Below are 27505 nucleotides of genomic sequence, written 5' to 3' on the forward strand. Positions count from 1 at the left end.
AACAAGACACCTTTCAAATGCAAGGTCTTTCTTTGGAGAGTGATGATTGGTGGTCTTCCTCTTGCTTCAGCTCTTTCCAAGCGTCCAATCTCCAACGGCAATTGTTTCTTTTGCACCACCAGTGTGGAATCAGCCCATCATCGATTTATTTCTTGCCCTCGCTAAGAAAATCTGATCACTCTTGTCAGCGGTTTGGCGAGCAGTGGTTGGTTTCTCACTAAGCCCTTTTGATTGGGTTTTTGTACGGCCCAAATACCCCACACCGGCATAGTCGCATATGAAGATCTTGTTTCACTTTCTTAGATACTGGGGTTGTTAGCACAATTGAATCATTCGGAATGCTTTTCTTTTTTATTCAGCCTCTAATGTTCAGGGACAGATTGCTAGGCTTAAAGATCTCTTGCATGACAAATAGACTTATTCGGCACTCTGACTTCCTCCCTCCAGAAAACTTGCTTCCCTGGCATATGGCAATTTCCTCTGCGTCTTTGCCATGACTTTTGTAACTCTTTTGTCATTTAGTACTTTATAAATATGACATCCATTACGAAGGAAAAAAAAAAGAGAGAGAGGAGAGGAGAGAAAGAGATGACATATTGGGATGTGAGAGAGAGAGAGAGAGAGGGGGGGAAGGAGGAGAGAGAGAGAGAGAGAGAGAGAGAGGGTGGGGATAAATTGGGAGAGAGAAAGACAGGGATGGAGAGAGAGGGGGGAAAGCCTACGATAGAAAGGTGAGAGAGAGTATGTGTGATTGTGTGTGAGAGAGAGAGAGGGAGAGAGAAAGAACCGTACTAAGGGTACGGACAGAAAACACGAACATGAATTGCAAGGGGATGGGGGTCCTTTTATAGACAAAACGAGATGAAAACAAACAATTTTGTCGTCAACAACTTATATGATGTCTATTGGTGATCAAGATCTGTAATATGAATTTGCCTTTCCGGAAACTTTGTACAGCTTGGTATGCTCTTATTTATTCAAGCTTAATAAATAACACCATGTGCAATGGATTGTACAAGATCTGCAATATGAACTTGCCTTTCCAGAAAAACAACTTTGTATAGCTTGGTGTGCTTGTATTTATTCTAGCTTAATATATGACACCCTGTGCAATGGATTGTACCCGTCCAAAAAATACCTTAAAGGAGAACTTTAACCCTGAGAGCTTTTAAGGGTACAGGTAACAGATTCTTAGCTAAGTAATGGTGTAGGTTGAACGAGTCAGAATTGGAAATGTAACCTGCAAAGGCAGAAAGCTCCCATGGGCATTGAGTCAAATGAATGGGGATAAAAAATTCCTTAGCAAAAAAAATCCGTCTAAAACAATATTAAGAATCACACAATTGCAGGAGTATAAGCATCACACTGATCATCATGCTCAGCTGTCTTTGGTATGACAAAGTGAAGGTTTACTTCAAACGCACCCACTGGTTAAGCACCCCTCATGTATTGTCTAACTGAAAATATTGGGGGGTGGAAAAAGAAGGGTCTCAATAATGGTGGCTCTCACATCCTTTTACAAATTGAATCCATTGTAGATCTTTATCCATTTGGTCGATAATCATTAAACGAAAACGCCACCTCCTAGAACAATCTAAGAAATCACCGTTCACCTTCAGAGTACAAAGTCTGTTGAATTTTCTGAGTAAGCATTTGTTGGGCAACATATATACATTCAGGTGATCCAGTAATCGTCACTTTACTGCAAAAAACCCACATTTGAAGAAGGATTTGAGGACTCAAGTCTGGCAATTTATAATAGAGCCTCTGTGAAACAGAAATGCATACCGATCATTTGTGCCTGGCATAAAGTCTCCTCGATCAGACACCTTTATTCGAACACCACTCATCTAATAACATGACAACAGAGGCATTGAAAGACTTGAGATAAAAAGGCTACTTCAAAAGGACAAAGTACTTATTCTCCATATTACCACATAAACCCATGTTAGCACAGAAAAAAAGTTTTGAGTATCAGGAAAAATCACAAACCTGTTGAATATCTGAGATGGTTTTTCCACCTCGTCCCACAATGACACCAATGCAGTCATCACGCACAGGTATCATGACTGATGTGCTTGGTGAGCTTGCTGACACAACTGGCAGGGAATATTGAACAGGTGCTCCTCGAACAGTGGTGGGAAATGGAGCAGCACCCTGCCAGAGTGCAGAGATGGTAATGATAGATCAGTTTGCACCCTCGCAAAGTGCAACTGTGATCAGATCCTTTAGGCTGCAAAAAACGATGAAATTTGTACCTTGGCACCATAGAATGCATATGGATTGACTCCATAACCGAGTGGAGTGAGAGGGGCTGCTGGAAAAGGCCCCTGTAGACGTTGCATTCCTAGCAGATCCTTTCCTATGTGATCAGAAAGATAGAACTTTTACACATTACAGGCAAGAACAGATTAAGTTTGATTTTCTCAGGTAGGGGTAGAAATATGCATGATGCCCCCTACCTGTGTACAAAATGGGCGAAGATGCATATTGAGCATAATTTGCATCCTCAGAAATTTTCTCAGTGATCAGCTCAACAGCCCGCAGTTGTTGCTCGAATGTTCCAGTTATTGTGACAAGTCTATCCCGCAGGCCACGTATAGTCTGTTCCGGGGAGGACAATTTAATGTTGGCATGAGAATCTTCAACAAAGTTCCTGTACATCAGAATAATGTTAAAAGAGAGAAAGGAAAATGCAAACTTATCAACAAAGGAAGCACAACTCTCATAAGCATCTACAGAGGGACTAGGGTAAAGAATTAACTTGATGCTCTTGCTGTCTGACTCTCTCGCAATGAAAATTAGATGAAAGCCTGCCAAATATGCAATGGATGGAATCTGTGGCCATAAGTTTGAAAAAGGAACGCCAGCCTAGGACACTGATATCAGCACAAAACTTCCTATACTACCTACTGCAACCACGTGCACTGATCAAAGCTGTCTGGGTTGTTGAGCCATCACCGATGACCGGTCAGCAACAAGAACTAACTTCTTCTATGTACCCTCAGAATGTCTTGAAAAACTCAATGCATGTGAACCACAGGTGATGATTTCAATACAGAATCATGATGCATCCGGCCCATCTCGGATTAAATCCCAAGTACATAGGCTTTAATCTACTAGATAAATCGGACTAATTTTCAAGGCGGGACGGACTAATTTTCAAGGCGGGCATCTGTGACAGGAGACATCCATGCTTCAGTCATAGGACAAAGGAGAGCAAAAAATTTTCCCACCATGTCCAGATTTGATGTATGGGCTCATCACAAAATCGCTGGTGACCAAAGAGTGGGCAGGACCTGAGTCCCAGATGTGTAACCTGTCAAGAATTGCTTCATCTTTTGCCCTATTTTGCAAAGTTAAGGTATGAATTTTCAGCAAAGAATACTCCTCTTTTTTTTTTATAAGAAAAGGTGCAAATAATCAATTTTGCTTTTGTTTATCCAGAAACCCTAGAATAAAAGTATTTTTTGAGATAAGAGGCACACACCCAATATTAGCTGAGGCCTGAGAGATCAGACAAGAGCCACACCAGCATTTTCCTATGCACAGATAAGATAGCTCACAAGACGAATGAACAACAAATCTAGATTGAAATGGGGCCCCCCTCATTGGCTGATAAACAACAAGCATCCTGCTTATCATGGAGTTCGCATATAAGGAAGAGAATGGTGAGTCAAAACTCAACTTGATGTTATTAGCAGTCATGTGTGCCTTGTGTGGCCATCTCCTACCTGCAAGCCTTAATCTAAGTCAAACAAGGACATTAGGAGCTCTAACATTGTATCTGTACGTCATTTTATATGTTTCAAACACTTAAGATGGAGGGCACATCAGTGCATTTCTTTTTGGCACTTTCCACCCTATTTAGGGTTTTGCCACTTTTTGCCTATATATAGGCGGCCTGCCCTCCCACTCTCATTATCTATCATTGATCCTTCGTGAGCCATCCCTTCTCATTCTCTCACTCCCCTGCAACCGTCTAGCACCCACACTGGTGTATAGAGGTCTGTGTTGGGGCTGACTGTTGCAGCCTTGTACCTTCAGCCATTGCAATCACATTGTTCCTTCTCTCTCCTACATTCTCTCTTTGTCTCCTCTCCATGTTCACTTTCCTCTTTCCGTTGTGCGCTCTCACATGGTATCACAGTCACACATGGGACCCGGAGATCTTGACGACAAGCGTGCTCTCCGCAACAAAACTTGCCAGGTGTCATCCTCACATGCTACAAACCTTGCATTTGGAGTCAAACACGGCAAGGTTGCCCGTTTCCAAATCTTCGCTGCTGTGTGTACCAAGGCAGATTTGCATTTTTGGCCCAAGCGGCATCAAATAGGCTAGGCGGCCACTCAAGAGCCTAGGCAACATCATTACAGTAGGTACAAGCCCGCATTTTCAATGCAAGCTGTTGTTTTTGCCTTGCGAGCGGCCATTCTACAAGCTAGGCAACAAATTTGTCGGTTAGGTGTTACCGACCTAGACAGCTCATGTGTGAGTTAGGGCATGGCTAGGTCATTTGGGCATTTTATTATGGTTATTATGACGCTTATTTGGGGCATTTTATGCTGACCGACCTGCCCCTATTTTGGCATTACTTTCTTCTTCATATACTCGGCTCCCTCCTCATTCAACCACATAATCACCTACAAGTTCTATGGAGAGAGGGAGCTAGTGCCAGTGCCTTGGAGCCAGAGGCTCACTATTGTATGCATCATTCTCATGTTTGATATATGGACTCCATTTCCCGAGCACATCTTTGAGTTCTCTTCTTTTGCAGTGTTCTTCTGTTTCTTTCTCTTCTGTCTTGTGTTCAACAGTTTATATCAACACTTGTTTATGCTTCCATTGCTGCACCACTTATGACATGATATCAAATTGCAGGATTTAGGCTCTTGTTGCTGTGTTTCTCTGCTGATTTCAGTTCTTAACCTTCTCATTGCTGATCCAGCAACAATCTATTGCTCCTCCCCGATCTGTGTGCTACTTGCCCACCCTGCATTTGCTGCATTTAATGCAGCGTCAGCCTGCATTTACCCCATCAGCACCTGCATTTTCAGGCTGTCCTGCTGTTTATCCTGTAGGCAGCCCTTGCACTGCTGATGCTTGCTGATTTTTGCTCAGCATATCTGTGTTTTCAGGTTTGCTCTTAGTCTTGGGCAAGGTGACATCTTGTGACTGTTTTCTACAGGCCGTTTTTGCTATTTCTAGCTGTTTTTGACTGAGTTTCCTCGATTTGCAATCGTCACCCTTCACTTCTGATCAGATTTTTTGTTATACTGCACATGAACTCTCATTTTGTGAAGTCTCTGATATTAGTTTGGTTGTGTTTTCTCTCCATATACCGTCTACCTTCTATCTTCTCTTCTTATCCTCTCCATATGGCTCCTTTGTCCACTTCTACATATGATGAGTTCCATGGACTTGACTATCTTACATGGACTGTTGTGATAAAAGCCTGGATTGTGCAGAAGCACATTTGGAACATTGTATGTGGACCTATTCCTCGGCCTCAACGTCCTTTTCCTCTTCCTAAAGATTTTGATGAGGACAACCATGAGAAAGCTGTGCTTACATGGATTCGGACAATGCTCATGCGTATTTTGCACTGCTTTGGTGCATTTCTAAAGAAGTTCTACCGCAATTACCTCCAACAAGACATCCCCAAAAATATGGTCAAAGCTTCAAATATTGTACAAGGCACTAGTGAATGCTTTGAGGGCGCAAACATCGTCTACACTTGTGGGCTTTATACATATGTTGCTTGAGCATGAGGTATCTTTGTGTTTACAAGAGAGGCTTCGATCTCAATATGTAGGTTCCAATGAGACCTTTACAGCTTCAGAGAGGGGTGATAGGAAGAAGTCGAAGGCCCAGTGTTATCACTGTGGCAAAAAGGGACACTTGTGGAAGGACTGCAAGAAGTTAGCACCCTCATGGAAGAAGGAGAAAAAGAAGAACCAAGATGCGAATTCCTCCGCTTAGTCATCCTCTTTCTTAAACTCCGACTCCAATCCTCCAGCCAAGGAGAAGTCTAAGGTGCGAAAGAGATCTGCTTCCTCTAATCAAGGAAAGGGCTTGGTGGCCCCTTCCTCTACTGCTTTCTAGTCCAAGTGATGCGGTCATCCCTCACGACTCTCTAGTGCCAAAGAAGAAGTGTGAGAGGGTGGTGAGATGGGGCAATTGCGCCTCATCTATACAAGTATACAAGTGCACAGTTTCCAGAGAGGGACATCCCTAACGCATCAACCGAAGTCTGGCAGGTTCAAATCCTAGAGCTGGGGTTGGCATCTAAGTTCATGATGAGATGGTTATTTAACAGATAGTAGGATTGGCTCCTAGTCTACGAGCTCACATGAGGGGACACTTTGATGGACCTAGCCAAAGGCGGGGAATCCATGGTCACATATGTTCAGAGGCATTTTTGACAAGATGGTCTTGTATGCTCCTACGAGACAATGTTGACGGACACAAAGATCTATCATGACTCTTCTCTATTTTCATGAGCTAGTATGATCACCATTAACATCAAGTTCTCTCCAAGGCACCTTGGTAGTGGCTTGATCACCCACTGCTTAGGTATCCATGGTTCTTCGCTAGTGATTATTTGTTGTATAGACTATGATTAGCCTTCGTCATTGTATCATTGTATCATATTAGATCACCCATGATCTAAGAGAGGGTGTTAGCAGTCCAAACAACTCATGTGTGAGTCTGTAACCTATGCCAAGCGTGGCTAGCTTATTTAGGCATTTTATTATGGTTATTATGATCCTTATTTTGGGTATTTTATGCTAGCTGACCTGGCCCTATTTTGGCATTATTTTCTTCTTCATATACCTGTCTCCCTCCTCATTCAATCACATGATCACCCACAGGTTTTGTGGAGAGAGGGAGCCAATGCTAGTGCCTTGGAGCTAGAGCCTCACTATTGTACACCTCATTCTTGTGTTTGGTGCATGGAGTCCATTTCCCGAGCACATCTTTTGAGGTCTCTTCTTTTGCAATGTTCTTTTGTTTTCTTTCTCTTCTATCTTGCATTCAGCAGTTTTTATCAGTACTTGTTTATGCTACCATTATTGCACCACTTTTGACAAGGTGGCACCTATTCTCTACTGGGCGGCTTGTTTACAAGAAGACAGACTTTTTTCTTCATTGTGTTTACATATTGGCTGGTCGTTTATGACCTGAGTGACTTATTCTAAGTGCTGGGTGGCCTCTCTGTCAGGCCTATAGCAGGGCAGATCTGTGTTTATTGCAGAAACAACATTTTCATGCACTCCTAGTCTCTAATCAGCCCTTGGATAGGCTGCGTTTACAGGTTGCAAACCTGTATTCATCTGCATTTACTGCTCCCTCTTGGCCTAGAGTCATCTCTCTCACCTCGGATACTCCCAATCTACATTGCTATGGATACTTCTTTTGTTGGCCTGCCGACTGACGGACCGCGTACAAGTGGAGGATATCCCAGTTGCAGCATCTTTGTTTTCTTGCAAGTATTTCTTGAAGGACAAATATGACCGACATGTATGCTTTGGGGGATCATGTAGTTCGGGAGATTCAGCCCGGCCACTATCTTATCTCTCTTTCCTATTATATTCTTCTCGGGTTTCCAGTCCTCGATTGGCATTGATGGCATCTCCTGAGCAAATGTCAATTGTACCCTCTCTATCTGCATCTGACAAGCTGGATTGGACAAACTATCCTCTATGGTCCTACTGCATGGAGTGTCTCCTCGACAACTATGACATTTGGGATCTTGTTACTATCCCTATACCCCAACCTACCGTGGATCCTCATGATGATGTGACTATAATTCGGCACCTTTATTGGATCGGTTGAATGCAAGAGCCCACTCTTTTCTCTTTTTGAGTTATATAGATTATATGCTCATGCATGTTAGATGTATCCACAATGCTACACAGATTTAGAGGAGATTGGCATCTCTCTTCTGAATCCAAACATTTGGGCATAGATTATCTCTTGCGCTGAAGCTACAACAACTTTCTGTCACACAAATTCTCCTACGATGAGGGGTCACATCCCCAGGATGGAGGAGATTCAGGATGAGCTTACACCCCTCGGTACAAACATTTCTTCGGAGGACCTACTTGTGACACTTCTTTCACATCTTTTGTCACCGACACATGATGTGTTCTACACTAGTCTCCTCAATTCTCGTAGTTGGGAGACTCTCACTTGGGAGGAGCTAGTCCCATTGGTGCTTGAGCAGGATACACATCACAATGAGACAGATCTTGCAGAGCCCGTGCACAAGGCCGTGCTTTTGTGGCTTTATTTACAAGTATAGGACGAGCCAAGCAAAAGATAGGAAAGAGAAAAACGTTGGATTCCTCTTCCGACTCTAATTATGGGAAAGTGTCAAGATATCCCACGTGTCCTCATTGTGGAAAAACCTCACACCCCAAGGAGAAGTGCTAGAGCAAATACCCTCACCTTCATCAAGGAGCAAAGAGTGGATCCACATCACAGCCCTCGTCTACCTCTACTTAATAATCTATTATTACCACTGAGTCAGTGTTTCTACACATTTATCAAATGGAGAAGCCTTCTTCAACTATCTCATCTTCTCAGAAGCCTTAGCTCATTGACAATGGTGTATGGAGTCCTATGACTACCCAAGTTGATTTGTTGCAAGATCTCTGTCCATCAGAGGGTATCGTCACTACTAGTGATAGTTTTTCACTGCCTGTTAGTGGTGTTGGCACCTTGCCTCTATTGCTTTTTGATTATATTACATGTTGGAATACTATATAAGTTTTCTATGCAAAAAAGTATGCATTTTGAACGTTCAACCTTTATGTGCACATTTCATAATCATACCATCTTGCTAATTGTAATCGTCTATTCTAGCGAATCTAGTCCACACTTCAAGGCATTAGTATGTGGATCCACCATAACTTGTAACCACTCATTAGTAGCTAGCTCTAGGATATAAGTTCTTTTTCTATTGTGCTGTGATAGACCTCTAGTTTTTCTTTAACTATCCTTAGCTAAAAAGCTTCGGCGAAGAACGTCTAGGTAATCCTTCATATAATTTTTATCTTCCCACATTGCATTTGTTGGTAATAAATCTTTGGATTTTAGTAAGAACTTTTGTATCACAAGGCTACTTCCTATGGTTCAATCCTTGTCCGATTTCAAAGATTATTATGTCTCTTCAAGTTCTAGGATGAATACTCATCATGATCAATCAATCTTTTATTATCATTCTTTTGGAATGACTTGTTAGCCATTATGCTCCATTGTTAGAAATTGTGAATTCTCAACAATCCCTATTAGAAAGTTGTGTCACTATCTCTAGAGCCAGTTTATCTCTAGTTGAGTTACGGATAGATCTAACTTACTTTGAGCTTATTGTACTTTCATTCATTCGTTTATTCTAATATTTGCAACTTTCAATGTACAACTATTACCCACACATGCACTGTATTGTGTCCACTATCTCTCTTTCACCTCTATATCCAACAATTGATAATTAGAGCTTTGCACACTTAGTCGATGCCACCTACCCAAGGTCCATATTGTTGCCAACTCAACTCAACCCGCTCAACCAAAGAGGGAGGAGCCACTAGTTTCAAAGGAGAAGGAGCTGTTGAAGAATAGGTCTACCCACTAGCTATCTGCCCACTACACCCAGTGCAACAAGAAGCCGCCCGCCAACTGCATGTTGCACAGTCTACTTGCTAGCCACTGCACCACCTACCGTAAGAAGCTGCTCGCTGCCTGCCTAAGGTGCCTTTTGCTACTAATCCTCTTATGCCTCCTACACCCCTAGTTCTGCCCATCACTCTTAGTCTAACTTGGACTGTCTAGCATATCTCCAATCAATGCATTTCTATCTTTGACATATCCCAAGGACTAACAAATTTGGGGCTTTTGTTTGATTCAAGGTCCTTTGCATGTATCATTACCAAAATCACCGACATTGTGTAATTTTATCGATATTTGCACAATAAATTTGGGGGGTTTGCTGAAATCCACTCTGATTTGTGCTGAAATTTCAAGATCCTTCACTAACATTGATAACTAGATGTAAATAATTCTGAATTTCTGCAATTTGTCAAATTTTAGGTAGAAAATTTTGGGGCCTTTTTCTCACACGCCTTCAGAGGCATACTAAGGGTAGTGGTACAGCATTAAATTGCCATTTTGTAGTCTAGGCACGGAAATCAAGGCACTACTGTTTGGTTACACAAAGACACTTGACAATCTTGGTATAACAAGTGTACTTAGTTGCATTGAGATCCCAAATATAATTTTGTTCATTTTACGCCTCTTCCATATTGGAAGTTTTGGTTGCAACTTTCATTCAATTTTTTATTCAGCAATGGCAAGGAATAACAATGATGTTCTTGGCATCCTCAATAGTGAGGAAAAATTGGATACAGTAGGAATTACTCTCTCTAGAGTTTCATGATTCGGAACCTCCTAGTGGCCAAGGATCTCTAGGATTATGTCAAGTGATGAAGTTCGAACTGCAAGGGCTGCTCCTAGCTCACCTCCTCCCCCACAAGGGAGAGGCAGAGAATAGCTTGTTGCTACCCCCATTACTAATACACCAAATCAAAAGAGATGGGATTCTTGTGATACACAAGCTTTGTCATTGATAGCTCTATTAGTGAAAAGAGCTATCACCAATGCTCACACAAATAAGGGCAATTCTATGAAAGATTACATCGCATACTGAAACCGTCCTTTCTTCTCAGATAGGGTAGTAATACCTGATCAAGCACTTAATCACAGCAATTAATTAAAGAGTATAATCCGAAATGCACACTTTACCTTAACAATCTTGGACAATAGACACCCCATTGGCCCCAAAACTGGTGCCCCTTTCAATATTTCTTTAACTTGAATTGCAAAGGGATTGTGTACAAGCTGAGATTTCACAATCTCCTTTGCTGATCAAAAAACCCCTTGCTGTCCAAACTGATCAGCAGCCATTCTGGGCAATTCGTCCCTTGAATTTCACCCAAGACTTATACAATTTGAACCCACGGTTGGCCAAATGCTGCCCCAATTTACAATGGATGAGCTAGCATCTAAAATCCCCAACAATTTCTTGCATTGCAAATGCTGATTTCAGTGTACAATGCCCTTGACTGATGGCACGGGTCTGAAGGCGTCTGCTAAACCCTCATTTCTACAGAAATTTAAAGTTTACAACAGAAATTCTCATGCTATCCACCAGATCTAGCTGTGGTCTTCTCCAAATGGCTAAGAAACACTGAGAATGACTGATCACAAGCTGAAGAAGGTGAGAAAATGCGGAGACGAGAGAAATTTGAGATTCTTCACAAAAATGCTAGAATCTGCTTGCTGCCCTGTTCAGACTGCATTAAATGCAGATGTTTGCTGCCCTGAAGGCTCAAAATGCTGTCCCCTAATCCACTACGCTCTCATCAACCCCTAGAAAGAGCTCTCTTGCTGTTTCCTGCCTCCTGCAGGCCCCAAATGGTTGTCGCCTGCTGCGATGGCTGATTGCTGCCTGTGCAAAATGACCAACAGCAGCTCCTTCCTCTCTCCCAGGCTGAAAATGCATCGAATGCTCTCCACCAACTCCAAAAACGTTTTTCTCAATTACATGGGAATTTTTGCCAAAAGTGACAACCTTCTAATCCCATTTTCCAGCAATTTCCAGTCATTAAATTAATTTTGAGAATTAATTAATTCTGAAAATTAATTTCAGTCCTTCTGACCCTGCCCAAAATTAAATGTTCTCATCCATAAATAAATTGGCTAGGCCATTTGGAACTTGGAGTAGTCCCCAACCTCAATTGACCCTTAGACTAGCATTAATTAATTAATTAACGCTAGTCCCTAGTGTCACCATTAATACTTAATGGTCAAATAATTGTCCTAGGGTCAAACTGACACCGACTAAAAACCAAAGCCCAACTAGTATAACTTGTCACAACTTTTGCCTATGGCATCCACTCACTCCTCGAGGTCCTTGGCATGTAGATTGTTATCATGAAATAACTACCATCTACATCACATGTCTCTTACAACCTTACACATTTGATTATTAAATTAATCAAATGTTACTAACAAGATTAAAGCATCTCAAAAATTCCACGTCCTCGTGACACATACATTCAAGATTTGTGTAAGAAGCTGCTCAACATTGATGAGGTGATTCAAGATGGTGCTATGGTGAACATCACCTTAAACTCTCTTCCAAAGTCGCACTTGGTTTTCACACTCCACTAAATTTGCCATTGAGGGGGGTAGCTCAAGATTTTACATTCATAGAGTTGACCAACCTCTTACTTCAAGAAGAGTAGACTCGGAAGAATATGGCCCTACATTCAAGTGATTCAACTATGCTTTCTAGGTACAAAGGCAAAGGGAAAGCAAAGCAAAATGCAAATCAGCCCAACATCAAGGTAGCAATGATGTAGATAAGTCATAGGACTCCTATATGGCAGTCCAAGACACATCAACTACTTGTGCGGCTGATGGTGATGTTTCAACCAACCTCATGAAGTAGGATTGTGCTTTTCTTACATGCAGTTATGACTCTTCTATGGATGGGTCAGCTTTTAATGCATCAAAAACATAGAATACTTAGCATTTTGATAGTGGTGCATCACATCACATCACTTCTAGAAAGTGTTTGCTTTCTTCCATGCATTCAGCCCCTTATGATAAGAAGGTATCTTGTGCCAAAAACACTTCTTCTCATACATTTCCTAGTATTGGTGATGTATTAATTGTAGCAGCAAATAGCAACAAGCATAGATTTTCAACTTTATGAATTTTTAATATGTGCCAATGATTACAAAGAACTTGCTTTTAGTGTTTTTAACAAAGTGTATTTCAGGTCATCTTTGAGGATAACAAATGCATTATGCTTGACAAAGAGCGTGATTATGCATTGAGGTGCTAGTAGTCATATGTGTCTTGCACAATCATCTCCTACTTGTGAGCCTCAGTTTGAGTCAAACAGGGACATTAGGAGCTTTACACTCAGTCTATCGTGTTTTGATGAAGGTGGCAACTTTGTTTAGAGCATGCAGTTCGTTTTCTCAATTGATTTTAGGTGAGTTCACACAAACTAGTTAGTTTCCAACTTGTGCATATCTTTTTCAATGGTTTGGATTGTGTTCATACTGGCCATTACGTGGCCATCTGCATTTGTTATGAACCACCTGCATTATTTTATTGATTATTTGTATGTTGGCCAGCTTTTTCAGATTATTAGACAAACGGGCCAACCAATTTTTAGCATTTATGGCTATAAATAGCCTACCTCCACTTGGCTAGTCATTCTTTTGCAAGTTGCTCAGCACACTCCCACATTTCAACCTCTCCTCCATCCCCAATATTGTTGTCTATCATCAGCTTGATCCGGTGCCCTCACTAACACCTTGGATTGGGTGCAAGAACTGATCAGTCTGCTCTTGTATTCAATTTTCAAAGTTCAATGCAGATTTCTTTCCTTCCATTCTCTTCTTTTCTTGTAGTCTTTCTCTTCCCTTCTTTCTCTGTGCTCGTGTTCCTTTTCTGTTGTGCACTCTCACATGGTATCATTGCCAAAGTGAGGACTCAAAGGTTTTGCAAAGAGAAGAACACACTCAACTTGCTTTTTGGAGCACATTCGTCGCTCCGAATGCAGATTTTCTACCTTCTTTGGGTCTTCTACGAAGCTTTCAAGCCATCTACAAGTTCTCTTCATGGGGTAGCTGATTTCTCCTCTATTCAAGCAAACCAACACCAAAATGCAGTATGTTCTTGTGTGTTTGCAGATCTATTTGAAGAGTTATGGATACCCATTTGACAAGTTTGATGGCTCAAACAAGAAGACCATTCAGTCCTCCTTAATGGGCCATCCCATCAGTCCAACCATCATGAAGAGAACGCAAAGATCAACATTTAGAGCCAAGTTCTCGCTCTAATAGATTGAGAAGATTGAAGCACCCTTCTCCCCCCTTGTTTCTCTCCATCTTTCTCACAAGGTCTGTACTTCAGGTCCTTGCATCACCATTATGGCACGTTTTGTTCAAGTGCATATTCTTCCTTCTCTACCCAAAGAAAATCGCCTTTATGGTGAGAACTACTCCCTTTGGTCATGCAAAGTGGAGTGTATACTTGACACCTTCAACTTATGGGAATTTGTTACTTCCTCGATCCCCCATCCAATGGAGGACCACTGCATTGGTTCCACGATCCGCCAAGCTGCCCTTTGGGATCATTCAACTCTAGAGCCCGATCCTTTCTCTTTATGAGTTTGCAGGATTTTGTCCTTGTGCAAGTGTGTAAACTTCGTACCATAGCAGAAGTATAGACAATGCTCTCTTCTCTTTACCATCAAAAGGCCTTTGCCCACTACATCACCGTAGAGAAGAAACTCTAGATGCTTTCTATCGTTGACTCCCCTACTATGCAAGACCACATCAACAAAATGGAGGCCATACAAAATGAGCTTGTATCCCTTGGCAGGATGATTTCATTGGAGAATATGGCAATGATTCTCATTATTGATTCACTCATTATACATTATCACATTGGGACTCAACTTCATAACTAAAAGTAGCCACAATTGGCTACTTCTTGCTCAACCATAATATATATGAGTTGCCAAGCATGAACTAAAAACCACTTGTGGATACACAAGTATCATAACAACCAGCCCAATCAAAATCAAAAAAAGCACGTAAATTTAGCGGTAATAATTCCCCCTTAGAATAAAACAACCCAAGGTATTGAGTACCACCCAAGTAGCAAAAGATCTGCTTCACTACTTGCTAATCTTAGTGCTTGTGCTATGCATAAATCTGCTCACCTCTATGAGACTGAAAACTAAATGTTACACCTCATAATGCATACATAAATTAAGTATCCAACAACTTGTTGAGAGAGAAAGACATCAAAGAATTCTCCTGCATCATAAAGGCTCAACTTCAAACTAGTTTTCATAAGAGTAGTAATAGGCTTGCAATCCTCAAGACCAAATCTTTGCAATAATGTCTCAATATACTTTGTTTGATACAAAGCAATACCTCCATCACATTGTTTGAACTAAATACACAAAAAATGATGCAATGGGTCCAAATTTGACATGTCAAAAGCTAAGTTCAACTCAACCTTAAAATCAGCAATATATGTTTTATTAGGGCTAGTGAAAACCACATGCGATCAAGTATGCATGTATCTTTTCATACCAAGCTCAACCTACTTGCTTCAGACCATACAATGCATTTTACAATCTGCAAACTTTTTCCTCTTGCCCTTTCTGCACAAAACAATGACGTTGAAAAACACATACTTCCTCATGTAAATCAACATTTGAAAATGTAGTTTTTGTTAGCAATCGTGTGTCTTCTATGGTCATCTCCTACCAGTGAATCTTAATCTGAGTCAAACGAGAACATTAGGAGCTCCGATATTATCTTTTTCTGTTATTTTATGTGCTTTAAGCACTTTATATGGAGGACACATTAGTGCATTTCTTTTTTGTCACTTTTTTTTGTCCTGAGAGCCCACATTTTGGGCCTACCCACTTTATTGCCAATTGTGGCCCTAGTTTGCCTATATATAGGTGGCCTACCCTCCCAATCTCATCATTTGTTATTTGATCCTTTGTGATCAGCCAACACTCCTCATTCTCTCATCCCCTTGCTACCATCTATACATTGATGCTGCATAGAGCAGTGTGTTGGCTTAGACTGCTACATATAAATGTCCTCATGCATATCCCCATGTAAGAAAGTCATTTTCACATCCATCTGATAGAGCTCTAGGTCTAATTGGGCAACCAAGGCAAGTGCAAGGTACTTATCTTGACCGCACAAGAGAATATCCCATCAAAGTCAACTCCCTTTTTCTGTCAAAAACCCTTTGTAACCAAGCATGCCTTGTATGTTGGCTTAGGGCGGACAAGGATACTCTTCAACTTATACACCCATGTGCATGGCAATAAATCTTTAATATCTGGCAAGGAAACCAAGTCTCACATATGATTTTTCTACATTAAGTCAAACTTAAATTGCATGGCCCTCTAACAAGAGTGACTATCACCTCTTCACATAGCCTCCTCATACATGAGGGACTCATCAGAATCTATCATCAAGACAGACAATACATAGAGGGCTTAAACCAATCAAGAGGATGTCGAGCTATTACAAAGTGTCTCAAAGCCGACTGTGAAGCTTGTATTGCTTATCCTCTTTGTTTAACATAATGATCTTGCACAACAAGTGAATCTTGGACCACTACATCATCATGACTACAAGTTGTCTATAACTAGGGTTGACTATACTATAACAAGACTCAGGAGGCTCCCCCTGAAAGATCACTCTTCATAGCTCAACCACCTGCTCTGGTCTCATATGCATCTTTTCCTCATGAAATACAACATCATAACTGCAAATAACCTTTCAAGCTTGTTGATCCCAAAGACGACAGCCCATCTCACTTGCATCACCATATCCAAGAAAAATACATTTGACAGACTTCGGATCCAACTTGTTACGTTTGTCTTTGGCAATATGGCAAAAAGCCTCACATCCAAAGACTCACAAGTATACATTCAAGAGAGGTTTACCACAGCATACCTCCTCTATAACTCTACCTAGTACCACCAAGAGTAGTGCATGGGGATTTATTGATCAAATGGACTATAGCAATAGCTGCTTCATCCCAAAAAATATTGTCATAAGCCTGCCTAACTAAGCATACTACAGACTCTTTTCTGAATAGTCCTATTCATGTACTCTATAACACCATTCCGGAATGGGGTGTACGGGGCGGTCAATTGATGCTTAATACCCCTCTCATCACAAACTCCTCAAATGCCTTAGATACATATTCACCCCCATCATTGAATCGTAGGTATTTCAGCCTATGCTCAGTCAGCCATAGCAAGAAAGTGCTGAAACATAGGCAAAACTTCGGACTTCTACTTTATGGGATCGGCCCAAACCCAAATCTTATACAAATAATCATCAATGAATGTAACAAAATACTTTGCACCACCTAATGACCGGCAGGGCATCTACCACAGCAATCATTATTGCCTCTACCATCATGTATGCCTCTTACTGTATGTGCATGAGAAGTATGGATTGTATAAATGTTCTTCATGTTCACTTCTTCTATAAGCAATGCACTCTCTACATCTGAGTATTCAAAGCCATCTTTAAGGGAATTAGCACTCATAACAATACAAAATGTGTCCCAAGACTTAGATAGTGTCACAAGAGCAAAGACTTTATGTTATCCTCAAACTAAATGCCCTGCGAGATAAGCTAGTTGAAAATGGAGTGAAACTTCATTCAAATGAGTGGGCATAGGAGTGCCCTCCTTCATGTGAAAGTCCACAAGCTTCTTCAACGAATACAACTGTGAAGTAGAACTTTACTTATTATAAAGTTCACATGTCTTTTTCCATAAAACATAAGCACTACCTTCAATTGCAATAACATCGAAGTACACTTGCTTAGACAATGATAAGATAATGGTAGACTTGCATAGCTCATCAAACTCTTCCCAATCATCTCTAATCCAATTTTCTGGCTTTATGCCCTTGGTTTTCAATGGCCTAACATGTTTCTTTTACACCAATATATGTCAAATTTGAGTCATTCAATATTGGAAGTTATTGCCATCTAACTTCTCTATGTTAATGAAAGCACTGTCATTGGATGCATTTGAAACACCTTCATTATGTCTGCCAACCAAAGAGAATATAGGCTGCTGTAATAACAGTAAATCAGCCCCAAAACTAAGCCAAAATGCATACAACAAGGGGAAGACTCAACCAATACACTACTCTCCACAAGCACGAAGCAATAGAGTGCCGAATACAAGTGTCTACTCTCAAAGAAACTACTCAAAACTAAATTTCAGCATAGCTGTCCATAAAACTATAGTAAATGAATGTACAACTAAAGGCAAACAAGCAAAAGACAAAGCTCCCACGGCCATGAATATCCGGGTAGCAACGGAGATATACAATGCAACTAGCAGTGTAAAATAAAGCATAAACCACCAAGGTACCAAATGTTGTCAAAGACCCAAAGATGTCAAAGACATAGATGCAATCCCAATCAAAGGACCAACATGTATCTGCAATAAGTCTTCAAGCCCATAACCAATAAAGCTCCAAAGCAGGTAGCCACTACAAATATGTATCCAACAAAGCTCAAATCCAAGGTTTAGAGCTCAACATAAGTATATCCGAGCATAATAATCAATGCCAAGCATCAATACATTTATGTAACATCCCCAAAGCATCTGTAGGCATTCAATACATAAGCTTTCGCAATGAATGCTTGCTGCCCATAGGGTATTACAACAAAGAACCCTTCAAATGTTAATTTAAACAAGCTCTAATCGGTCCAGTCTTTCCCAAACAGCAATATGCCATCCGGGGACAATAAACAATCCCCATAAGCACCAATAGAGCATCAAACAAGCAAATACTTGCTGTCCAAACAATGAACAGCGGGTTTGTCCTAAACTGTAGGTCAATGGCTGATCTCAAAAACTCAAAGAAATGCTCAAGATTGAAGCCACAAGTGCTTGGAGTGAATGCCAATGATTACCAAGCTTTAACAAAGCCTAGAGAGTGCTAGAGTTGGAGCAAGACTAAAGAGAATTGAGAGAAGACAAACAGGACAGCTAGTGCAGATCATGCTGGCTATCTTGGAGGGTACTACTACTGCCATTGAGCTCAAAGCTCACTTATTGGAGCTCAAATCAATGTCGGGAAGGTCCTAGTCAATGCAGGAAAGGATGGAACGTATTGAGAAAGCAAAGAGACTGATGCATACCTCATTGAGTGGCTGCCATGGAAGCTGTGAATGAAGCTCTCTTCCTAGGCTAAAGTGAATGTCGGTGTACCTCCTCAAATACCCACTCTGATACTAGTTAAAAAGTGGAGCAAGAGTAAGAGTACAAACAGGAGTAAGAAAAAGCAAGAGCTATAGAGGTTCAAGCAAGAGAGAGAGAGAGAGAGCAAGACGGTACGTGGGAACTCCAATAATCACAATGTGTGACTTGCTTTCCCTTATTCTATTGTCATAGAAAGAATAAAGAATAGTGATAGTAATGGACGGCCACCACCTAGAGTATACAAGTATACAATCATTGTATACAAAGTAAACATAGGTGGCTAGGCACAAGCGGCCTTTAACCCCCAACACTTCTTGCCAACCATGAGCATCACTAGAGAAGATAAAACCAATTATTTCTCTTTATTTGTGTTCCCACCGCAAGCTTTAGGACTAGCATTTTTCGGCTAATCCAAGGATCCTAGAATTTAAGAACCTCCTAAATTTTATGGATTCCCTAAAACTTAGGAATCCCCCAATATAGATATCACATGAAAGCTCTTTCCAAGTACATTACAAAAACAATGTTGAAATTCTCGTATGACTCTCTATGCAAACATACGTGCATTCTAAAATTTTACCTCACATGTACACATTATACAAACTTTTCATGATCATGCCATCTTGCTTATTGTAACTGTCTATTCTAATAGATCTAGCCCGCACTTCAATGCATTGATCCTTTTTATGTGTGATTCTAACCCTAATATACTTGAGTTCTGGTTATAGATACCCAATCAAGCCATATAGGTGGAAGTGTGTACTATCTTCATTCTAACCCACTGCATGGGTCCACCATAATCTATGACCACTCATCAATGGCTAGCTTTAGTACACTTTTCAAGATATCTTTTAATTACAAAGGAGACAAATCTGGTCAATTATTGAATGCGCAAATTAATTATAAAGAATATAAGTTATTCTTCTATTGGGCACTATATTAAGGTGCACCTCAACCTAAGTCTAAACACAGCATGTCTCCAATAGAATACTCATAGATGAGTAAACAATATGTGCATGCTTGTCATTAGTATAAGAACCCAAAGGAGCCATGATAAGCAAGATACAAAGAAGATGAAATAAGGCAAGGGAAAGTGAGGGATAGGTGTGTGCCAATATGACAGACTCACAACAATTTCAAGAGTTCAAGCAATAAAGAAAGCACATAGAGACTGGATCAATTGTGTACAGAGTGTGGTGCATGGAAACATGACAACTGAATACACAAGAACCCGCTCTAAAAGTGAGCAGTGAAGGACAAAACCTGATCACAAAACAAGACAACTACTACAAAAGAGTAAAAAAACAGACAGACAGAAAGATAAGACATGCAGATTATGGCTAGTTTACAGTAAGAAGGGCCTGAAAACACAGTCGCCCTGCCTACAGCAGCATGAAATGCAGAAAATGCAGCTGCTGATCAAGAAAACACAGACTATTTGGACAATAAATGCAGCCATACTATAGAAAACAGGTCGGTTTCTGCCCTGCAGAGGTTAGTTGACTCACACATAAGCTAAGAATATCTGCTAACAATTGAATCTACCTAGCAAAGGACCACCCAAAGTGACCATTGGCAGGGCCACACAAGCCTGTATTGCTAATAGGCCCCATCCCCTTGGTGCTAGGTGCCATTCCCAAGACTATTTGAGGATCCATGCTATCATATCCCATCAATAACAGCCTCACCTTTAGAAATAATTGTCAAAGTGCTGTAATCTGGAAGCATATGACCGCACTAAATGTGAGTGCAGAACACTGACATGGTATCAAAGCACATTAAGGGGCTGATTGATTGTGGACAGTTCAATCATGGACAGACCTGAAGAGGATGCTTCAGCACAACACCAAGGTTGTGTTTTCAGCGTACAAGTGCGAGCCAGGGGCTACCCATCAAGTCAAGGCTGAGGCAAGCGAAAGTGCATGTAAAAGGAGGTTTGTTTGCTGTTTGTTTGTGCAAGAACACCCATCAAAGTATGGAGAAGGCTGTGTTTTAAAGCCTTTCGGAGTAAATTTGAGGATTTAAACACCTCCCACACTTAAAGTTTGGGCAAAGGAAGTCCTAACTGACTACTTTTTCAGAGTCAAAGAGGAGTGCCCAGTTCATGTGGAGCTATTCAGTGGCAATGTCTTGCGATGCAAATTTGGAAATCCAGGCCATCATGGACTGTGAGGTCCCTGTTCTACCAGCTCTTCCACAATATTAGAAGCTTGATGGAGAAAATTAAAGCATTTGGTGCATAATAATGGAAGCCATGTCGGAGTCTTATGATCTGGCAAAGCTTGTGAGCAAAGCAATTGACCGTCCAAAGGTTAAAGAATCTTCCACTCTTTCTCAAGAGGAGAAGCTGCAATTGGAGAAGGTTCTGGCACACTAGGACAAGTTGAATGCCCACATTCGCTCATTCCTTTTCCTCTCATGCACACCAACCACGGTTGTTCACATCAAGCATTTAATAGGTGCTCATGAGATTTGGACCAGCTTTACAATTGGATGGCACCTATGAAGCAGGTGTCTTTGGAGGTTTAAATGTGGACTTTGAACCTGAACAAGTCCATCTCCATGCACAAGCACATTAACAAGCTCCGGCAATTGCAAATGCAAATTTTGAATGCCGGCAAGATGATTTCGTTAAAAGATATGGCAGTGACTTTGTTGTCACAATTGCCCCCTAGTTTGGTGCATTTTATAAAACTTTAAATCATCTCAGGGCATTCTGAGTCTATTAATGGTAAGAGCTTATTCCTATAGTTTGTTGTCACAATTGCCCCCTAGTTTGGTGCATTTTATACAACTTTAAATCACCTCAGGGCATTCTGATTTTATTAATGGAAAAAGCTTGTTCCTATAGTGTGGGATCAAGATGAGCAATTCAAGACAATCCTTCAAAGTCAGAGACCCTTACACGTCAAAGCTCCCAAAAGAAGAGGAAGGACAAGAAGAAGGATGACAAAACCAAGAAAGACAAGGAATCTACTTGCCGCATATGTGGTAAGACATGTCATTGGAAGAAAGAATGCCCTAACAAGGACAAGAAGGATGCAAAGAAGCCTGAAGGAGAAATCTACGAAAGGACTCCAATGCAATAGGAGTGGTGGTGCAACATCATCAGTGTTTCTTAGTATCTGTCCAGTCGGCCTAATCTGAATAGCCTGATTGATTTCTTGTGTCTCCTCCTAGCCTATTTGAGGGCCGCCATCAGACTGCTCCCATCCACTGTAGTGTATGCAGGTTGAGGTCTTCCCACTGTTGATATGCACACAGCCTTGTACTCAGATTTTGTCTCTTCTTTAGCATTTCAGTGTTCTGCTCTCTTTCTCACAGTCCTATTCTCTCTCTCTCTCTCTCTCTCTCTCTCTCTCTCTCTCTCTGTGTTCAGCACGTTCGATCAGTCCAAGCACACACTTCTGCAATGCAGCACTCTGACAATAACATCATAGATGTGTTGTGATTCACTTGTCATGAACTCGTGTTAGTAGGACAGCCAAGATCTCTTATACATGTATATGAGTCTACTTTCTTCTTGTTTTCTTGTTTATAACAAGACATATTAGATTAGTTGTATTCACCATGATGGTCTCATAGGTTTTCCTCTCTGACAAAAGAGAGGCTAAACCGGTCAAGGTGATCACAAAAATGGAGGGCACAAGAAAGTAAACTCACGCAACAAGATCGTCATGCATAAATCGTAGCCAAGGACTAAGACTCGTGTTTGGGGGAGGGGAACTACAACTCATCCGTACCACATCCTTTAACTATATGCTCGTGATGGACAAAACCTTCAATGGAAACATGGGATGTGGGTAAGGATCACAATAAACAGAGATTCTTATTCTCACATTTCTAGACACCCACCCAGAAAGCTTTCCTAAGCAAGAGAGGAGCACTGAAGGGAAACGCAGATCTAATTGAGGCTTGGGGAAAGGACATGCACAAGAAGTCCTCCATCAATCAAGCAGAGCCTTACTGGGACACAAGAGGCAGGCAAGATGTGCTAGGATGGATGAGGACACATCTCAATGAGGCATCTTCCACTCAACCCAAATACGGGTGTGCAATCTCCAGAGGAACACACAGCTCATGAGAAGTAACCATCGTGTACAAAGAGGAGCCTTATGAGACAGTTACTCAACCAAGATGAGGCTAGGTACATGTGGATCAGCATCGTGTGTACTCAATCGTGGGTAGCATGTCAATATTGTGGATGATCAGCCTTCATATAAAGCATCAAAAATGGTTTAGCATTCTAGGTGTAAAAGAGACAACTGAAAATAACTTCCTGTTGTTCCCAACAATTTTCAGTGTACTTGACATGTTTCAATACCAGAAACGTTTCTGTTTGTTGTGTGGCTACTCTAATTGTTGGGTGTTGGAAATGCTCAATGGCAGAAATTCAAATCCAAGATCCAAACGAATATGTCTTTTCATATCTGTGTCGCAGTTGTGTCCACTGGTTTTAAGCCCTGGTAATTAAATATGCACGTTATCAATAAAGGATGATCCTGATGATGAATTAAAAAGGTTTTCAGTTCTGAGACTCTGTTGTGCAATGTCTCAATCGCCTTCTCATTCTGTATCTTCACTCTATATTCCACGTTTGTTCTGACAAATAACCATGTCTTATCATAAGTCTGCAGTTTGCAGAGCTGGATAATATAGATACATCTCTGTTGGAGACATCAGTCATAAACACTATATTGAGCCTCTATTTGCCATGGCAATGTATTTAAGCCAAAATAGTACAATGACACCCAAACAGTTTCTCATTGCAGGCATCAATGTATGAAGCATTGCACACAGCCCTTTCCTGTGAATTGTGATGCATTTGGCCACAAGCTGAATCACCTACAGAGCAGGATTCCTGACTTACTTTGGGGCAAGCTTCTTACATCTGCACACAATGCAGAATAACGAAAGTCTGTGTTTGCATTCAGGACTCAGATTAGTAGATAAACGACCTTACAACAGTATACCAATCTGAGAATATAAAGAGGGAACTAACTTATTAAATAGAGAATGTCACTTTCTTCCCTAAGTGGTTCACTTCCAAATCATCAGTCTTAATAAAAAAATGTTGAATGACTCATAGACAGTAAAAAGTGTCCAATGCTTGTACAGAGAAAGCACAAGAAAATGGTAACATCAATACTTGGATTTGGTGCAACTATAGAGAATTTGTGGCTTCAAATTCATCTCTTTTTGGCCCAGAAATTACAATCATAAAAATTGATTTAAAATAGCATGCTAGTACCTTGTCCACGATTATACTTGGGAAAAAAGCTGGACTTCAACTGAAGAGAAACAATGCCAGAATATATGACATAAGCAGGGTACCTGATTGTAGCACCACCCTTTCCTATGATAGCTCCACAAACATTGTGAGGAACAATCAATTTTACTTGTTTAGCCTTTGAATCAGGTTCATCTGGGGTCTGTTCAATAAAAGACTCAATTGAAATGGTAACTTCCAAGCTTGTTAAAATCACATAAAGGGAACACACTATAATCAATCATGCAAAATGCGCACACAGCAATAAAAACATTGGTCGCAGAAAGACAGGTATCAGGTTTTCCAAGAATCAAAGGACCCACTCAGCAAATAATGATTCCAATGCATTGACACACCTCACTGTATATTTTGGTTAAGATGAGGTTGAAGGCTCTCAAAATTTCAATTGTTGTACCACTCAGTGCTATGACACGATCAGTAGTTCCTGGAAAATATTCATGATTCCTTGACAGTTGTATCCTAGCACCGGACTGTGCCTGAAAGTCACTTATGGTGGCTCCACCCTTGCCAATGACAGACCCTGCTGCTGCATTGGAGATAAGAAACCTGATACAGGACATCTGCTTGTTCTCATTTTCTGCAAAGATTGCATAGTGACTAGGATTAATTCTCAGTAACTTTACCAGATGATTTTTTCCTAAAAACCATAAAATGTTAAGCCTAATTAGGAAAACTAGAATTTAAGACCACATGAATGGATTGCTCAATACAAGTATGACGAGACAACAATAATGATCATACACACCAGCTCAATGTCTATAACAAATACACCAAGCCACATACAGCTGCAACCAAAATTCAAATAAGGGTTCTATTAATCATATCGTCAGCAGTAGGTAAGTCTCGATCATTCCCCACATTCATCAAATTGTGCTGCATACTTCACTCCATTCTCTTATAGAACTGTTTCCCAGCACCATACTCATGTTACCCAATGCTTTCTTGCTTAGATCTGTACTGCCAAAATAATGTAACCATATGCATTGCCATATTCTAAACAGCAAAAAGTGTTGGCTGGGCTATCAATAAAAGAATCAGGTTGCTGAACTACCAGAATCTTGTCTTACTGACTGAACGCTTCTATCAAAAGTCACAGATTGAATTGGATTTGAACGATTACATTTCTATATTACAATAGCTTCATAAAGCAATCAGAAAATCCACATACCAAATGCAGTGTTCACAGGTACTTCGTGTGGAGGGGATGTAGAGTTGATTGTTTCAGGTGTGCTTGGGGACTCCATATCTGCAATGGGGAATCTAAAACTGGATAAAGTCAACCAGGGAAAGGCACTTGTACAATCTTTGACCTGTGCTTGCTGCAATGTTGGCACTGGCCTTAGTGAATCCTTCAGACGCAATACCAATGAGCATCATCATTGAGAGCCATTATATTCCTTCCTCTTCTGTCAAACCTTAAAGTTTGTTGCACAGAGTTCCCAAATGAGGGGATGCATACTGGGATGTGAAGATCCAAGTCTGAGTACGGCTAGACTGGATCCAGCCAAAGCCACCCCTGCCACAATGATAAGAATCTAAGGAAAAGATTCCGCATTTGCCGTTAAACAGATAGCATCACTCACAGAGTGTCATAAAACTGCATCAATGCAAATTAAGGGCAATCAACCGGAAAGAGCAATGGTCAATTACCGTTGAAAATGGATTGAATGAGCTCTTGTCAGATGATGAATCCACAGATCGCCCAAATGCGGAACAGGGGAACTTACTCAACAGGATAAATTAAGATCGCAAATGCGGAACAGGGGAACTTGCTCAACAGGGTAAAATTAAGATCGCCCAAATGCGCTATACTCCAGCAGGACCGGAACGAATGAGCGCCCAATTGATTTAGTGGAAATCCAATCAGGGAAAATGATTCGAGTCGAGTATTTGATCAATGGGTCGAAGATGGGCGATGGCGCAGAAACGCGAAAAAAGACTGCATTAGGATGGCAATGACGGCAATGTAATTCAACCGGGACCGAAAAAACATTTTAAGAATTTGAGAGAGTGTCACGAGGAAAACGATGATGGGTTAGCGTGAGATGGGCTGTTTTTTAATAATCTCCGTTTCTTAGTTGGACGCTATTATACAGACAGAGAAGCTGGCGACACAGAGAGAGAGAGAGAGAGAGAGAGAGAGAGAGACCTGATTTGGAAGAAGTCGTGTGGTTTTCTGTTTTGCGTGTGGTAAAAAGAGCGTGTATTCGAGTAATGTATTGCGTTCAAAGGAAGAAGAAAATGACTAGCAGCACACAGACAGAAAGAGAGAGAGAGAGAGAGAGAGAGAGAGAGAGAGGATGTTAAGGGGCGCGCGACCTTCTCTATCATTGTTTGCTTTTGTTGTATTTGTTGTACAAACTACATACCTACAACTAGTAAGTAGTGTGACAAAGAGAGGCCCTCCCTTCTTACAAATTCTTCTTCATATTAAGTAAGAAGGACTTTAGGAGAGGGCATGCAATGTCCCCATGCCTTTGAATGGATCATGTGACCGAATCCCCTCTTGCTACGCCCCCATGAGCCAGCCCCCAGTTCAATACCCCACATGCATGCATTAAGGTTTGGGGATCGATACCTAACAAGGCGATCATGGGAGGGGATTTATCAATTAATTCACAAACACTCATAACACAAACCCACTTAGAATGAAAAAAATGGGCTCAATGCATCTAATAAAATCTCCATTGAAAGGCAAGTCACATGGCTTTTTTAAAAATAATGTGTTTAGAACTTAATATTAGTAATGCCTTATCGAAACACTTTTTTTTAATCTAGTCTTGCATAAATTGACTATGATGTGGATCAAACTCTCTTCATATCAAGACATTAATTCTCCTTGTGTCATGTGGTCAAACCTCCTCATTGTTTTCCAATACACATTCCTTGGAAGTGAATAATTTAAATTCAATCAGAAAAGCAAGTTCAAAGAGCAACATAGAAGCTTCTCCACACTTTCTAGCTTGTCAAGAAACTCCTCTTAAGTCCCTTGCTAGCACCCATTGAGCATTAACAATTTATATTAGTAGGGGGTGAAAAGATAAGGTATCTCATGCACATGTAATTATTCGGTTTAAGTAAACCACAAAGAAACATGTATGCCATGTATGCAAAAGCATCACAAGGCCACTTCTTACAGTTGGGCAACTAGCATTTTAGCATGGGAGCTTCCCTCCACCCCTTTGTATGTGTGTTACCTTAATGCAACTTTTGGCATCCTCTTTGCCTCGTTAGCTTTGAAAATCCCTAAAAGCACATGCATCTATGTGTAAAAATGTGATTCAGTGTTCTTTTACATGAAACTATAAGAATATTGTAGCTTCATCTGTTGTACATGACCTTCTTAGGTTTTT

At 40.8% G+C, this 27505-nt stretch overlaps 1 protein-coding gene across 2 annotated transcripts; it reads right to left on the minus strand.

Moving 5' to 3' along the window:
- Nucleotides 1-1108: 1108 nt before the first annotated feature.
- Nucleotides 1109-26444, minus strand: LOC148013047 (protein BTR1-like). Of its 2 annotated transcripts, none has more exons than XM_087667829.1 (10): nucleotides 26302-26444; nucleotides 25803-25958; nucleotides 25321-25668; nucleotides 24488-24729; nucleotides 24197-24294; nucleotides 2463-2656; nucleotides 2259-2362; nucleotides 1993-2157; nucleotides 1789-1850; nucleotides 1109-1702 (listed from the first exon to the last, which is right to left on the minus strand). In XM_087667829.1, exons 3-10 carry the CDS (start codon nucleotides 25394-25396, stop codon nucleotides 1603-1605), a joined length of 1041 nt encoding a protein of 346 aa, XP_087523955.1. In that variant the 5' UTR covers nucleotides 25397-25668; nucleotides 25803-25958; nucleotides 26302-26444; the 3' UTR covers nucleotides 1109-1602. The 2 variants fall into 2 exon arrangements, with proteins under 2 accessions (XP_087523955.1, XP_087523954.1); XM_087667828.1 differs by having other exon boundaries at nucleotides 25803-26091.
- Nucleotides 26445-27505: the final 1061 nt, after the last annotated feature.

Source organism: Lygodium microphyllum, chromosome 26 (genome assembly GCF_053477565.2).
Source record: "Lygodium microphyllum isolate KBCC chromosome 26, Lygodium_microphyllum_v1.1.10, whole genome shotgun sequence".
Classification (NCBI taxonomy): Eukaryota; Viridiplantae; Streptophyta; class Polypodiopsida; order Schizaeales; family Lygodiaceae; genus Lygodium; species Lygodium microphyllum.